The sequence below is a fragment of the Tubulanus polymorphus genome, chromosome 5, assembly GCF_964204645.1.
Source record: "Tubulanus polymorphus chromosome 5, tnTubPoly1.2, whole genome shotgun sequence".
NCBI lineage: Eukaryota > Metazoa > Nemertea > Palaeonemertea > Tubulaniformes > Tubulanidae > Tubulanus > Tubulanus polymorphus.
The window spans coordinates 18,937,241-18,954,102 of NC_134029.1; the positions used below are offsets into that span (position 1 = coordinate 18,937,241).

At 42.2% G+C, this 16,862-nt stretch overlaps 2 protein-coding genes across 3 annotated transcripts in view; both read left to right on the forward strand.

Moving 5' to 3' along the window:
* Positions 1-2,996, forward strand: part of LOC141906288 (uncharacterized) — a 46,161-nt gene extending 43,165 nt beyond the window's left edge. Inside the window, exons 5-6 of the mRNA XM_074795534.1 lie at positions 1,381-2,884; positions 2,974-2,996. Coding sequence (XP_074651635.1) covers positions 1,381-2,884; positions 2,974-2,996 — 1,527 coding nt within the window. The remainder of the gene's footprint in view (positions 1-1,380; positions 2,885-2,973) is intronic.
* Positions 2,997-3,083: 87 nt separating this feature from the next.
* The window catches only part of LOC141906408 (rho GTPase-activating protein 7-like), a 104,383-nt gene continuing 90,604 nt past the window's right edge, over positions 3,084-16,862 (forward strand). For both annotated transcript variants that reach the window (XM_074795686.1, XM_074795687.1), the window contains exons 1-2: positions 3,084-5,760; positions 10,873-10,909. In XM_074795686.1, the coding sequence (XP_074651787.1) occupies positions 3,112-5,760; positions 10,873-10,909 (2,686 nt within the window). In that variant the 5' untranslated portion in view covers positions 3,084-3,111. The remainder of the gene's footprint in view (positions 5,761-10,872; positions 10,910-16,862) is intronic.

Genomic DNA, 16,862 nt, shown 5'->3' on the forward strand with positions numbered 1-16,862 from the left:
TCATGAAAAATGAAGAAATCGCGTTATATATTTGTCCCTTTTGAAAAATTGTGTGAAAATTCTGATATTGATATGAAAAGAGTGAAAAATCCTGGGTTTTATTGGGTTGATTAAATGTGAAAAAAGCGGAAAATGGCAATGTGAATATTTCAGAATCTTGCATCTCATCCCTGTGTGTCAATTTCAGAGCGGTTTGGGTGAGTGGGTGGAATGCCAGATCGTGAGTTCGAACCCGATACATTTCCATAGGGCGATAAATACTCTTATCATCATTGCCTCTCTCCACCGAGTACCGTAGTAAATGGATGGTAAATGGATGGATACCTGACCAGACAGATGACTCTTGAGCGCATTGGCTCGAATATTACTACTTCTCAGAGATGATTGATTCGTAGTTATAAGATATACGCTAGGAGAAATGATACCAATAAGATTGAGTGCGGTTGAACTGTATTCGTGCGCTGTATAAATATCAATTATCGTTATCGAATATTATGTTGCTTGATCAACTAAGTCGAAATGTGATTCCATCAGTATTTGTTAACCCTTTCAGTGCGTCTACGGCGCAGTGCGGTGTATAAATCAGTGATAGATATTGCTAGTATACCGCAATGCGGTGTATTGATATAATTAGTAATTATCTCTCTTGAAAAATGGCAGCACCTGTCAAACATAGTGAAATAACTAATGATACAGTGCGCCGCAGTGTAGACGCACTGTAGTGGCATTCCCGTTATTCAACGCACTAGGGTGGAATTTTAAAAAAAAATTTAAAATTATCTCCAGCACTATATGGTATTAATTAGTCAGCTCTGAAAGGGTTAAGGGGGTTCTACAGTGGGAGCCTATGTGTTTAAGTTCATAAATAGGCTTAGATGTTTTAGGTTTGTATTGAGGGCTTGCTTAAGAAAAATGAAATTAGCCTGATTTAATTTTCCGTGGTCGATTAGTCGATTCGAACAGTCCGAATAACATCTCTACCCGAAACTAGATGATAATAAAACAATCGGACCTAAGTCAATTCTGTCTGAGAAACTTGTTCCAACATTTCTACAGTTATTTCAATGACCCTACTAGAACGTGGTAAGAACAGTAGTATACAGATGGCTGCTGATTGCCGATTCGTTTGTCTCACGATCTTAAGAGCACTCTGGGCCAAATTCGGTTTTCGTATCTAGTCGACTGGTGGTCGGAACTGATAACTGAATTCGCTTGATTTTTGAACTATTTCCGGAATATAGTTCCGACTAATGGACATTCGGTTTCGTTTAGTTCGACTATAGTCGACTAACTCAGATTACCGAAGTAGGCCCAGGCTGACTATGACTCGATCATCGAAAGTGATAACTTTTTGAATGTCTTTTCCTACCCTCGTTTCAGGACTTCGAGGCGATATTCCGCGCTCACAATCTTATCGATTCGAATCGGTCGATGCGAAAGAAGACGTCATCGTCCAGCGGCAGCGGTGGCGGCCATCATGTTAAACGAAAGGACGAAAACCTATTCGGTAGTTCGTCAAAACACTCGTCCTCGAAACGGCATCACCGCTCGAGATGTATGTCCGACGCGGGCGTGAAAACGCACGAACAACGAAATAACTCGGCTTCGAGCGTCGACGCGTCGAAATATCGAATTTCGTTGAATTTAGACTTCAGCCCTCGACGCGAACGTATTCAAAGCGCGCCGGAATCGAGGCGGCCCGAAAATGCGCCGGATAAACGTAAAACGTCGGCGGATGTGAAATTATCGCAACCCGACATTCAAGGTTCGTATTCGTCCGTGAAACCGGATTTGATTTCCGATTGCGATAAGATATATCCCGAGGCGTCATCGCCACCGCCGTCCGGTTGCGGTCGCGTGAAAAACTCTGATTCGACGACGACATTGTTCCGAAATCGCGATTTCCCGCAGGAAAAGGAAACGCGCGCGTACGAAAAAGTTCTGTTCGACGACGACGACGACAACGACGATCGCGCGGCGAAAAAGAAAAACTCCTCGCGACGACGTAAGAAATCCGAAAAAGTCGAAGATCATCGCCATCCGTCGAGGAAACCGGACATTTCGGCAGTGTTCGACTTCATCGAGACGCAAATCCGACGAAATATTTGTAAAGATGATATGGGCTCTGAATGCGAGCCGTTTCTTCAGATGGAAGATAAGAATGTCTACGCGGCTATGAGCGATGCGGCCGATCGTAATTCGTCCTATCAACAACGAGCGTCCGACAGCGATTACGACGAGGTCTACGCCGGCGGCGACGATGACTTAGACGAAAACGATAGAAAAGTCGTAAACAATTCGAACGACGCGGCGCATGAAAAAATGAAGCAGCATAATCACGTCGACGTGCTGTCGTCGCCTTTGAAGCACCCGCACGACGATATCAAATTCATCGACGAAGATGACGATGACGATGAGGTAAAAGATGAAGCTAGCGAAAGCGTCGACGCGGAATTCGCGCAGAAAGTCAAATCGGAAATCGAAAAGGTAACCGTTGTGCCGGACGTCGAACTGCGTCGTAAGACTTCCGAACCGACGATCGACTGGTTGGCGCTGCGGCAAAAGCGTCTGTCGCCGATTTTCGACTGCGAACATTCGGACATCGATAGTCAGCATTATTATTGCATAAAAGTGAACGAAGACAATTTGAGAAAAGCCGACGAGAAGGGTAAGAAATACGGACACCGTCGATCGGGCAGTTTGAACGTGGATACGCGCGCGAACAGCAACGTTCGAAGTAAAGGCGATTGCATCGACGATTTCGACGTGTTTCTAAGTCGAAAAACGATCAGCGCGCTCGAAACGCTGAACAAAGGCGATAACAAAGAACCGGAGAACGGCGTCCGAACCGAACAACCGCAGCAACACGCGAAAAAGAAGGAGAGTAAACTTTCGTTGCTTCAAAAACGCCTGCGAAAACGTAGCGCGCCGCCATCGATGTCCGCTTTTTTCCGACGAAAAAATGTTAACAAGGACGACACCGGTGGTACCGATAATAAGAGTCAATCGGTCGAGAGTCCGGCTCACGGGGTTAAGAGCGACGTCGATAAAGAATCGGTTAGTAGTAGGGATAGCAGCTCGAATCGCGATCACGCCGACGACCGGGGCTACATGAGCGATCACGAAAAGGAAAAGCCGAAGAAAGATCACGGGTTGTTCCATTCGTTGCGACGAAGCGCCAGCAAACGTTTTCACCGTAAATCGCCGGCGCGGTCGGTGCCCGTCGTTATCATCCATAATAAAAACGCCCACGAAGACGAACAAAAACTCGTTGTGTCGCCGAGCGACGAAAGCATAAAACTAATCGATTCTCCGGTCGTACCGCCACCCCCGCCGCCGCCGCAACCACCTTCCGCGGACATTAAAGATGCCCATCGCAAGGAGAAGGACGGAAAATTTGCCCGATTGAAAAAGCGTCTGCGCAAACGCAGCGCGCCGCCTTCGTTGTTAACGTTTCATCGTTTTCTAACGCACGATAAGGACACGGGCGGAGTTCTCGAGAACAAGGGGGTTTACAACGAGGGCGTCGACGTGAGCGAGCCGTCGATACCGGCGCCGTATCAGAGTTACCCGCAACCTCCCGGAAGCGCTAGTCTAACGCGCAAGCATAAGTGGTACGACGGCTTTCGAACGGCTCCGTTGCCGCGTAAGAACAGTAAAAAGAATTCCAGCAAAGATGAAAACAAACCCAAAGATAACGATACCGAAAATATGGTCAAATATGGCGTCACTCCTACTTCGTGTTCTTGCCATTTCGGGCAGACTCATTCTGTGAAAGCCGGTCGCGGAGGAGCGACTCGGTGTGTCGGTTGTGGACATTATAGCAATAACTTCGCGAAAGCCCATGGCCACCAACGAAAATACAGCGCTCCTGATATTAAATACGGCCAACCGGCGAACAAAGAATTTCTACAGAGTCCATCTAGTCATATGTCGCAGAAACGATTGCGTAATATGTGCCAACCGATAGTGCCTACAGGTGTCGACTACTCGGCGACAACCTTGCCTTCGAAAAGTAGCCAAAAAGGGTACATCGACATGGCCAATGATAATTCGGTGTGCCGGACGGTTAGCGAGTCAGGTATGATCGGTCAACCGTTCGACTATTCGTCGAACACGCAGACATTTCCAAGGATCAGAACGAGTCCGACGCATCCGAACGAATCGGCGCCCGTACAACAACAGAATTCTCTTCTCGACAGCCTGCATCGCAAGTATTATTCGCACCAGTACGAGCGAAAAGACATCAAACTCGGAACGCGCGCATACAAACGCTCGCCGGAGCAATCCGGTAAAAGCGACTCGGAATCAGATTCGTCGCGCGTCAGCGTCGCGGGCCCGATATCGCCGGATACCGTACAGCGCGATCTGTCGATTTCGTCGACGTCGATTGGTAATCGATCGTCCCGCGAAAGCAGCCCGGGCATCGTCAACATTCTCAAGGTGTCCGAAGGTATGGATAAGTACGCGACGAGCAGCGTAACGGTTTCGGCGTGTTCGTGTCCGCACCACCTCGACTCCGATACGGTCAGCGTGCAAAGCTATCGAAGCAGTTCGTCGTCGAGTAATAAGGCCGGCGACTGCGCCGACAACCTTCCGCACGACCACGGCAGACGCGGCTCGGTCGAATCGGATTCGAGCGGTTTGAACTTGTCGAACTCGCTGCGCAGTAACAAAAGCTCCGGTTCGAATCGCAGTCGCAAGAGTTTCGATGCGAGCAGTTTACGCGTCGTGAAACCGGTGAAGCTGCAGAGTTTCGACGAGATGAACGCCGCCGTGCAACGCAGTGTCACGGACAAGCGACGTCGACGCTCGTGCGACGACGGCAGCGAGCAACTGAATTTCAGTTCGCCAGCGCGAAATAAAACCGCGTCCACGAGAGACGGTTCGACCAGCGAGGCGTCAGTGAAAACGAACGGTAGTTTGAATCGCAACCGGCCGAAAAGTTGCGATCGAGATCGACGAAATGGTTCGCGTAATAAGCGCGATAGCTCGCTAAGTAACCGAAGTAGCGTTAATAGCAACCGAGAAAGTGAACGCAGCAGCTTTTCGGGAATGAGCAGCAGCGTTCAAAGCGACAACTCCGACGTCCTAGGTTCTCCGGGAAACGACGATCAGATGCCGAGCAGCGCGACGTCCCGACGCATATTTGACGAACTCTTACTAGTCAACAAAGAATTAGAGATTTCGTCGGCGAGTTCATTTTTCAACGACAGCAACGACGAGGACGGCTGCTTCAATTTCGATCGAATTTTGCGCGACGACGAAGATTTCGTCGGTCTCGACGATAGCGCCGTCGTCGACGCCGACTGCGAATTCAACTTCGAACAGGTCTTCGAACAACGCCTGAACGCATTTGGCGAAAAATCGAACACGCTGAAACAGTCGGATTTCAATCTGAGCGATTTCGCCGAAAGCGGCGACAGCTCGTCGAGTTCGTCGCAAAGTACGCTGTGCAGCGAACCGGGCACTGTCGACGGCCGTGCCACTGTCGACGACGAGAAAGCGACGGCGAGCTTGAAAAATGCGCCGAGTTCGTTGACGATGACCCCGTCGAACGTTCATTTGTTGTCGTTGTCGTCGTCGCAGACGGACGAGAACAGCAACGAGACGATGTCGCTCGATCGCGCGTTAATCAAGAAGAATCATCCGATTATACCGTCATCGACGATGGTTCATCACGGCAGTGTTTTTTCGTTGCCGTCTAATGAAAACAAACGATCGAGCGATGGTTTCATTAGTCTTGAAGATATGGTTAGGGTAAGTTTCTCTAGTATTCCACTGGTCGTTATTGCCGGGTATTGATTTCTTATCCCCGCGGCGGCATCGCTTATCTCGGCGCTATGACTTTTTTGCACCAAGACGAGATGTCCCAGACCTGACTATGATTACTATATGCCTTAGTTATTACGTCTAAGCTCAGGCCAAACGGATACATAAACCATGTTCACACTAGGTTATTGGAATCACGGCATTCTCTAGGCGTATAGATGACACAAAATTCTACCTTAACCAGGGGCGGATCTAGCTTTTCAGAAAAGGTGGTCCGCACTACTTATTTGGGTCAATACTTGAATATGGGGTGGGGTCTGGGTATGCTCTTCCAGAAAATTTTGAAAAATTAGATGCATTCTGAGCACTTTCCTGGTTGAACTATGTAATGAAGTATTTTCACAATTTTACCATTTTCTGAACAAAAAGTCTTGGGTAGAAAATTCTAAGGTCACTCTACCGAAAAAAGGCAGTGCGCGCATCCCTAGCGCACCCTCCTGGATCTGCCACTGATATGAGAGTAGTTTCTACTCATTTTAACCCATTAGCACTCAGGAATTTTACTATGTAGTGTTCAAGGGAAAATCCACTTGTATTACGATACGAGATTACTGTTTATTGTCCTGTATATTACAAGTTCATGTTAGATATAAGATTTGATGAGTTGGGCTACCAAAATCCTGACCCAAGGCGGATTCGTGTGGCTTGAGGGCTTATAAGTTCAACTATTCCCATGAATATCAAATTATTCTCAAAATCAGAATGATTTTTCAATTAAACTACTATTTTTGATGTTGAATTTCAATTTTTGTGAAAACTTAAACAATTAGACATATCAGGTTGTCTGGTCTGGGAATTGATTTTTTGCACTCATGACTTTTTAGAACTGCTAGCACGTGTCCTTGATACACACAACGGAATTCATTCTGACCGTATCTTTTTCGATAATCAATGAAACTTCATCGGTGATAGCTCGGTTACCATCGGGGACAAATAAATCGGCGCGAATCCCAGTCCAAGATATGCCTGATAGGAGAGATTGGTTGAAAAATGGAAATCTCACCTGATTGTCCTAAGTCCTAATTGTAATCCAAGGAGATAATTTTCATAACGTATTGATTGAATATTTTATACACATTTTCGTGAGTTCAGGGTTCAAATCAGTTAGGCTGTTGGCATTATCAACTTTAGGTTATCAATAATCAATAGATTAAATAGGATAGGAATTTAAAAAGCCACAGGAAGGTTGTGGTGAAGTGTGGAGAAGTGATGAACTTGCTGGACTTTTTTCATGCTTATTTCGACTTTTTGCTTAGCGATCTTTCTGAACTGTTTTGATGATAAACTTAATGCCAATTATATTGGTTTGGGGAAAAGTTCGAAACTTCATGCGATGTGCCGAGATGCATTTTTGATTACTCTTGATTCGTTATTTGTTGAGGTAAGGAGTAACTAACTGATACCGGCGTAGTGTTGGGTGGTTTATTGCAAATTGCCTGATACTTAATACAGTCAATATCGCTGAATTATCGTTTTCTAAAGAAGTAACTAGCGGGAGGTCAACATCAAAGTCATTTCTGCGGATAAACTCGCATCCAGTAGCCTTTTACTGTTTGCTCGAATTATTATTTTTGTCTTAAGTTTGTTTCCTTTGCTTCTGGTGGTAAACACGATAGGCATCACGATAGGCATATTTCGAACATAGGCCGTTTGTTCGAACATAGGCTATTTGTTCGGCGCTGTCGCTGGTAATGTTGTTAGCGGAAGAAAGCCGACGGCCTACGCTCATTACGGATTTAATCTTTCCTGTTTTGAGTTTCCGATGTGAGAATGTTGTGAAAATCTCAATTAGCGCTCACGATCCGCCGAAAATCATTAGAATATATATGATTTGCCTCTCTACAGCTAGTCGACTGGCTATGTGTGTTTATGCTCTGTGATCTGAGACAATGGAATATCGAGTTAGAACCATTATTTATTCGAAATTACCACGCGACAAAAAAGCATGGAAGCATTTCAGTTTGTACGCGTTATGTTTCGGAAAAAACCGACAATATTTCAAGGTAGGCGTTCATCATCTTGTCATAGCATATCAAAATATGTTTTCTTGAAACTTGATATTCCTTTTCATCAAAATTTTTCTTTAATATTGATGTTGCTAATAAGGAATATGAGTAGACTGACGTGAAATTCTCTTAGTTTTTAAAAGCGAAATGCCAAAATTAGGCATTAGTAGAAAAGCCTGTGCGCTCTGACGTGGAGAATAGATAATAAGTTTAAAATAATAATAATAATAATAATAATAATGATAATAATAATGTTTTATTTATGAATTAAATTACAATATAAAGTAGTAGGAATTAGTACAAAATATTGTAAAATAGGACGTTGGACGACAGGTGAAGTTAGAATAAACTTATTACCTGAGAGACCCAGTCGCTCACCAAATCCATTATAACAACCTGATGATGGTCTTTAGAGAGGGTCTTTAGAGAGGGTCTTCAACGTTGTGTCTTAAATGCCTAATTCTTGAGTTATAAGCTGTGCCTGCGGGTCAAATGAGGGCTTTTTCCCTGGGCTTTTGGCAAAGTTCGGGCTCTCTAATTAGGCATGGGCCAAATTTGTCTCGGACCAAATCATCTCCATGTGATCATGGCTATAAATTTCGCTTTCAATCTTTCGAATTTTGTAAGGTGGAATCTAAACTCATTTCCAATATAGGCGTTCTTACACCAAATATCGTTTTTAGCTGCTCGATAAAGCTACATTTTTGGGAGATTAACTGAAACTTTTGAAAAAAGCGAGTTCCCATGATTTTTTCTTCTTATTTACGCTGTTGACATTCTCAACGGCTGCCTTAGGAAAATAGCATTTTTGTTCTGTCCTTATATATACACCGGGTTAACCCAGAAGTGGTGTTTTCTTGCTAGACAGATGAATACGATGTACTTGAAATTATGCTCGGCGGCTGATGTAATTTGAAGTGTTACCGAAGTGCATGATATTCAGAGTATCCGACCACTTCATTTGATTTTTTTTCTAATAGCAGGGTAGCTTTTCAGTGCAGGATGTTATCGTTATCTTCGCAATAGCTACTAATCGTTTCGTTAAACAAAATCTAAAACGATGACAGATGAAAGAGATGCATTTTTTTGTTCCGAAGGATTTCTGAATAGGCCTAGTTGTTTCTCGTATTTTTTGAATCGGGTATTTCTGAACCGATCATTTCTGACCCATCCACATCAAGATTTATTCACTGATGCGCTGATCAGAAGTAATACAATACAACACAATACAAAAGTTTATTACTCTCTGACCTAGTATTGGTTTAAAGAGGATACAATATTTCATATAAAAAATCTAAAGAATAAAACAATATATACATATAAACAAGAAATAATTACAATCGCATCGAAAGCAGTTTGGACATTTTTACAGTATTCGGTTGATTTGAAAAACGTTTGTTACATTGAAATGAAAAATTAAATTCATTCCCTATTCCGTTTGCATTATTACAATGTAAGCAAAATCGCTCACTTCTAGGTATATCTCTGTTACTATGAAACTACTAGGAAATGCTGCCATCTAGTTGCAGAAGCTTGAGATAAGACCGTTAAAACCATAGGCGCTTTTACGAGCATCCGATTTTTGCGATCGATCGTAGGAACGCATTTACGAGCACCGATTTTTGCGTTCGATTTCACGATCGGCGTTTTTACGAACACGATTTTCCGATCGATTTTTGAAATCGACCAACTCGTTTTGGCGATTTGATTTCCAAGATGGCGGCACCGCGTAGTTCATAACGCTACAATTTTTTCTCAACGTCGCCATATTTATGTCATGTGATTAGCCAAATCCATCGTCATTTTTACGAACGTTCGATTCGATCGCACGATCGGAGCAAATCGGTTTACGAAATCGATCGCAAAAATCGGATACTGGTAAAAACGCCTCATTCCAAGGTAGTTGGAAAGCTAGAACATGTCCCGCCGTTTCGGATCAAAACATTTCGTCCAGGCATCGAAGACTGTTGCTCGAGTCATCACATTTCAAACTGTCTTAAGCCATTCTGGTTCTATTACCAATTAAATAACCAATCTAAAGGGGACTGACCTCGACCTGAGGTCTCGATCATTATTTATTGAATAGTTATTAGTTATGAATCAGTTAAATCGTTAACGCGATGATTATGAGTGGTTACATCCTGGTAAAAGTAATTCTGGAAACGCCGATTTTCATCCGCGAAGCATTCTGTCTGAATAAACATGAAAATTATCTTTATTTTTTTCGTGTTAGCTCACAATGTGCCGGCATGCTCGCCGTTTTATTAACGTTTTGTTCATATTTTATGTAGGAACTTATCAGAAATGCGACAATGATGTACGTGCAACCAGGCACGCGGAGCTTTAGAGCTTTTATTTATCATTTTACGAGCCCTTGCCTCTCAATTCCGATTCTCTTTGTATGTGCGCGCATGCTGGGTATGTTTAGCGAACAGAACGGAAATAATACTTCGGAAAAAGTTTTTCGCGCAGAATTTGCGCGCGTAGGCGCTTTATATATACATGTACGCAACTTTTAGAGTTAGAATGGGTGTTACCATCGTCGAGTTGAAAAGCCATCTGTTCTAACGTCGAAAAGTCGAGCAGGGAGAGCAAAGGCCACTGTCGAAACTGTGTCAAAGATAAATAGTTTGCGCGCGAGTAGTTTTATTTTTTTTTCGCCCGCAGTTTTTTTCGCATACTTCCCGATAGAAAGAGTTTGAAAGTCGTTCGCTGTTTGCTGTGTATTCTCAGTGCGCGCATGGATAGACTACTCGTTGATTTCGTGCGAATGTTAATATTAGAGTATTCGAACGAAACCGGGGTTGTTTTTTTTTTTTCGATTTCGGATTTAAGTCGTAGTTTTTTATATAAAGGATAATAATCATGCCGGGAGCTTTGTTACTGTCGTCTTGTATGCCTTTGAATAGGTCTCGTTCGTATCCCGAATGTTCGCAAGATATCGTCGTAAGTCATAGGGGCATCATCGGCTGAACGAATAGAAATTTTCGAACTTTTTAGCTTTTCAATTTTGGTTTCATCTTATTTTTTTCAGGATTTGAAGAGTTTGATGACGGAGAAGGAATTGGCTGGTGAGTTTGATTTTCAATTTGATTACTTATCGTAGCTTCGGTTTGAATCTTTACCTAATTCGGGTTTCACTTCAAGTTATACCGATCGCAACTATATATGTAGATAAATTTTCAATATGAAACCGAGGATGAAATTCGGTTTTCGTAGTTAGTCGACCAGCCTGTAGTATTTAGTGCTATGTTTGAATTTTTTTTTTAAATTCATCGACCCGTTCATTATAATTCAAGGTATATATGATTTCGTGGGGGTAGCGGGGAGACTATAGAGAATTACCTGTTGATCGAGAAACAGTCCTCGGCCAGAACCGCGATTAAAGCCAATTTAAGATCGATTAGACCAAATAAAGGGTTGATCAGGATGAACCAGTCGGCCTTGACTTCTGTTGTTTGACAACATTTAATATTGATACATACGTGTTGGGCGGTTATATGTCATGTGATTTAGTCGATTGAGATATCGCTAGATGGCAGTATAGTGATGCCATTGCTGCTGCTGCTGCTGCTGCTGCTGCGTAAAGCAGTGTGATTTATCACATGAAACACAATACGATCCCGACCAATAGTTACTCAAGAAATCTATGCCTACGATTGAATCCCCTTCGTAAACACGAACGTCTTAAAAAGTGATCATAAAAGCAGTTATAAAAATTGGTCATGAATCTTGCATGTTGTAGCGCCTAAAATTATACATACTCAGCAAAATTTTGCATAAAGCCCCAAACCAAATGTCAATTCACGTTAGTTCATTCAGATTTAAACTATATCTCGAAATGTTAAAACAATTACATTTATAACAATTATATATATATATATATATATATATATATATATATATATATATATATATATATACACTAATTTTGACCTCCCTCCCCCCTGGATGCTGCTGTCTTTATGAAGGGTTAGTCCTTGTAGCAGATTAAGCGACGATTCCAATTCTTTTAAAAAAATAATCTTACCTATGTCAGAAATGGTATTAGTCTCCCCCTGAATATTACAAAAACATGATTGATCGTCACCATTTCATACTTGTCTCATAGAATTGGTTTTTCGACTAAGATACGCTCTATTTAAACTAACATCCGATCGCAGTGTTTAAACTGTGGCGAGAACTTTAATTGGATTTTTAAAATGAAATATGCGTTCAGGCGCCGATGTTGTCGATAATATTTTTGATATCTTTCCTAGCGTGCGTCAAATGCCTTATGGCGTACGGTCGTGCTTCTGTCTGTCTCGGCGCGGAGGAGTTTACACGATTACGGAACTCGACGATCGTTAAACAGCCTTCAGGTTTCGATAGGTTAACGGGTTTCTAATGAGATTTAGCGCGACGGGTGTGCACGCGCGTGTGTCGTAGTCATGAGACTGAAATTCAGTTTACGGATAGATCTCACATCTGCGCCATCGGCTCATTAGAAAATCAGGGTTCGAACGTGTGAAGCGAAAAGCGCGGTTGCGTCGAAAAAAATTTGCGAAACTGGATTCGTGTAGTAGGTACTGGTATGCCTGGTTTAGCCGGTGTGTTATTGATGAAAAATAAAATGAAATAAATGATTGTCACGCAACGAAATGGAGAATTGAATTGATCTTTGTTGAACATCGGCCGTAATTCGGGTTGAATTGAAAGTGGGCTGTAGTTCTAATAACAAGATGGCGGACGCTTTAAGCCTGAAAGCGATCGATGAAAATTCTGGCAATTCCAATGCATCTTAGTTCTTAAGATGTCGAAGGAGCGCCTCTGCAAGATTTTCTTCAACCCCCATTGGCACGAGGACCAGGTTGTCGGAGAGCTGAAACGTTCGGTCTGGTTTCTGGTTTCGTCGACCACTAATGAAGTTGGTCATGTGAGAAAGCGATTTTTCTCTTCGAAACGAATTGTAATTGCGTTTCGGGAAGCCTAAGTCGTTACCTCGTCGTCTAATTGTCGTTTTGCCTGCTGTCTTGGCGACGGTTTGATGGTTTTCACTTTTTGCGTGGTTAAACGGTACGTACACTTGGCCTGATATATAATTGATGCACGGAAAGACTGCCTCTCATAATATACAATGGAAACAGGTGTTTTTTCAATGATTCTAGGTCCGCTTTCACAATACATATCAACATATCTGGCGAGTTAGATTTTCTCAGTGGTAAAATAATTCGACAGCATCCTGGGAACATTGTAATCCTCTCCATAATCCTCGTGATTATTATTATATATTTTCCACCATTTTTTTTCCGTACGAGAAATTCATCTATCATATTCAACAACCAACCACTTCTAAATGAAACATTGAATTCCGAAAGATATATAACAGTCACTCCGAACTAGCAGACTGTGAACGTATTGTCGATCCAATTTTAAACTTGAAATCTCTATCTGTCGATCGACCGACACCGGCGGAAATAGCAACTCGGCAAAATCAGCATGTCTCTTCAGGTATTCCGTACATTCTATATCGGAAAAAATTTATCAGCGATATGGAAGTATTCAACATGAAGATTGCAGTTTAGAGAAATGTTTATTAAGAAGAAATAAGTGGATGCTACCGGTAATATCAATTCAGAAAAACAGAATAGTAATTCTTTTTCTGTGCGCACAAAATGAAATAATCCGCCTTGTATCGGTAATGAAAAATTTCCAATGAGAATTATTTACCAGCTTACGAGTAATCCGTCTTTTGTATTCAAAAACTCGGGGAATTACTGCAGATATCATATCGAAAAACATCGCGACAAAGAATTAGGAATAGCTGTATATTTCAGCTACATTCTGGTAGTTCAAAAAGTTAATCAATTCATTGATTCTCCAGCTGCATGCGTCAGTGACGACTGATTCGACCTCGAGCCTTGAGAACCATTGTCAACGATTGCTCGTTGTTGATCTTTTTGTACCTCATAGTTGGGATAGATTTTGAAAAAGATAAAGTTCAAAAGCCTAACTTTGCCTGACTTTTTTCTACATTTGATACACTAAAGTGATATGTCATTTTGTACACTGCAAAAACAGCCCGTTATCTTATTTTTCTCACGACCTGACTAAATCATCGTCACGTCTGTACTGCGGTAGGATTCACGTGACCACTAGTTTAGTTGCTGATACAATTGTCGCACGGACTAAAGCGCACTCAGGTTGACAACGACTCGAGTCTAAAGGTCATGTGACGCATATCTCGTCTCTGATTGGCTACAACGATCTGATCGGGTCGTAGAAAATAGAACTTGTTTTATCCTCGCGATTCGGCTTACGACAGGTCTGCAATCAATCTGTCGCAATCTGGATGCACGAGACCGGACTAGTCTTTTTGTGATCGACGCATTTCTCTTCCACGTTCAAATTAGTTCATACCCAAATGATGTATCTATCGATCTTTTAATGGAAGCCGTGAAACTGAAATGAGTCTATTAAAGTGGTGTAAAGTGATTGCTAGATCTCGACGTTTGTTTCAAACATCGCGAAGAGGCTAATTGAAAAGCCTTGATCGCTTGTCAATATTTAGACCCGTATAGTTCATCGCGGATCTCGGTCTATTCGTGTAAACACGACGAATAAAACAGTGAGAAGAAAACAGCTTGCAGCGTTGCTTCATTTCTGATGTATGATCGATCGCCTGTTGTTGAAAAACGTAACTATGGGAAGAAAATAAGTATTCTCGGGACGATGCTTCTAGAGATAAAGAGACTTCAGAGATGAATGTATCGCCTGTTTTTTCATGCCGGAATAAATTCGTCGTTGATGTTACCGAAATGCAGTTACAAAAAAACGAACGGTTTAGATTTACAAATGCGGTGTGGCAGGGTATATATACTGCGATACACTGTGCAGTTGCCAATCGTGTAGATTTTTGTTTGCATTCTGCATTTCTGAATCTGGGCCAAGCGTTCATTCTTTCAGATGTTTATTAGTTGTTTTTTTTTAGGTTCAGTTACCAGGGTTAGGGTTAGATAACATAGATGTTACACGTATGCATTTACAATCTAAACGTTCACAATCTATGTTATTAATATAAGGTAGGCTCAGACCACACTTGGTATGCATCTCGACAGTCGCACATGTCATGTCGTCATAGCACTGGCTGTCTGTCTGTCAGCTGCTAAGCTTTGTAAATAGTGGGGAAACTTGGTTATAATGTTAGTATGAGGGTCTAGTTGAGCAGAGCAAAAAAATGTGCCCAGCGCGCCGCCTAGCGGCAGAAGCAGGCATTAAAAACTATTCAGCAATATGACCTTGAAGACGACCTCGTCAGTGGGTCAATAGTGTATTTGTCGAGTACATATCGCTTGATCGATTGATCACATGACCTATGTGGCAGATACAGTACCGAGGCCGCATAGTCCTCGATAGTGCACGGGAAACCGTTTTTGGCAACAATGTCACCGATAAATTGCGCGATGTATTTGTTGCGGCGTACTTGACGAGCTTCAGAATTCGATCAGTTCATCGGTGGTCATTGTCCGTCCGAAAACATTGTCAGCTATCAAAACTTCTCGGATGGCTAGATATTCTTCAGCAATTATTGCTAAGAATTATGCCCTCGCTGAGTACCACATTTAGAATGACGGTATCAGTGGTGAGGCATTAGCAGGTGTTTTTTCAATGATTCTAGGTCCGCTTTCACAATACATATCAACATATCTGGCGAGTTAGATTTTCTCAGTGGTAAAATAATTCGACAGCATCCTGGGAACATTGTAATCCTCTCCATAATCCTCGTGATTATTATTATATATTTTCCACCATTTTTTTTCCGTACGAGAAATTCATCTATCATATTCAACAACCAACCACTTCTAAATGAAACATTGAATTCCGAAAGATATATAACAGTCACTCCGAACTAGCAGACTGTGAACGTATTGTCGATCCAATTTTAAACTTGAAATCTCTATCTGTCGATCGACCGACACCGGCGGAAATAGCAACTCGGCAAAATCAGCATGTCTCTTCAGGTATTCCGTACATTCTATATCGGAAAAAATTTATCAGCGATATGGAAGTATTCAACATGAAGATTGCAGTTTAGAGAAATGTTTATTAAGAAGAAATAAGTGGATGCTACCGGTAATATCAATTCAGAAAAACAGAATAGTAATTCTTTTTCTGTGCGCACAAAATGAAATAATCCGCCTTGTATCGGTAATGAAAAATTTCCAATGAGAATTATTTACCAGCTTACGAGTAATCCGTCTTTTGTATTCAAAAACTCGGGGAATTACTGCAGATATCATATCGAAAAACATCGCGACAAAGAATTAGGAATAGCTGTATATTTCAGCTACATTCTGGTAGTTCAAAAAGTTAATCAATTCATTGATTCTCCAGCTGCATGCGTCAGTGACGACTGATTCGACCTCGAGCCTTGAGAACCATTGTCAACGATTGCTCGTTGTTGATCTTTTTGTACCTCATAGTTGGGATAGATTTTGAAAAAGATAAAGTTCAAAAGCCTAACTTTGCCTGACTTTTTTCTACATTTGATACACTAAAGTGATATGTCATTTTGTACACTGCAAAAACAGCCCGTTATCTTATTTTTCTCACGACCTGACTAAATCATCGTCACGTCTGTACTGCGGTAGGATTCACGTGACCACTAGTTTAGTTGCTGATACAATTGTCGCACGGACTAAAGCGCACTCAGGTTGACAACGACTCGAGTCTAAAGGTCATGTGACGCATATCTCGTCTCTGATTGGCTACAACGATCTGATCGGGTCGTAGAAAATAGAACTTGTTTTATCCTCGCGATTCGGCTTACGACAGGTCTGCAATCAATCTGTCGCAATCTGGATGCACGAGACCGGACTAGTCTTTTTGTGATCGACGCATTTCTCTTCCACGTTCAAATTAGTTCATACCCAAATGATGTATCTATCGATCTTTTAATGGAAGCCGTGAAACTGAAATGAGTCTATTAAAGTGGTGTAAAGTGATTGCTAGATCTCGACGTTTGTTTCAAACATCGCGAAGAGG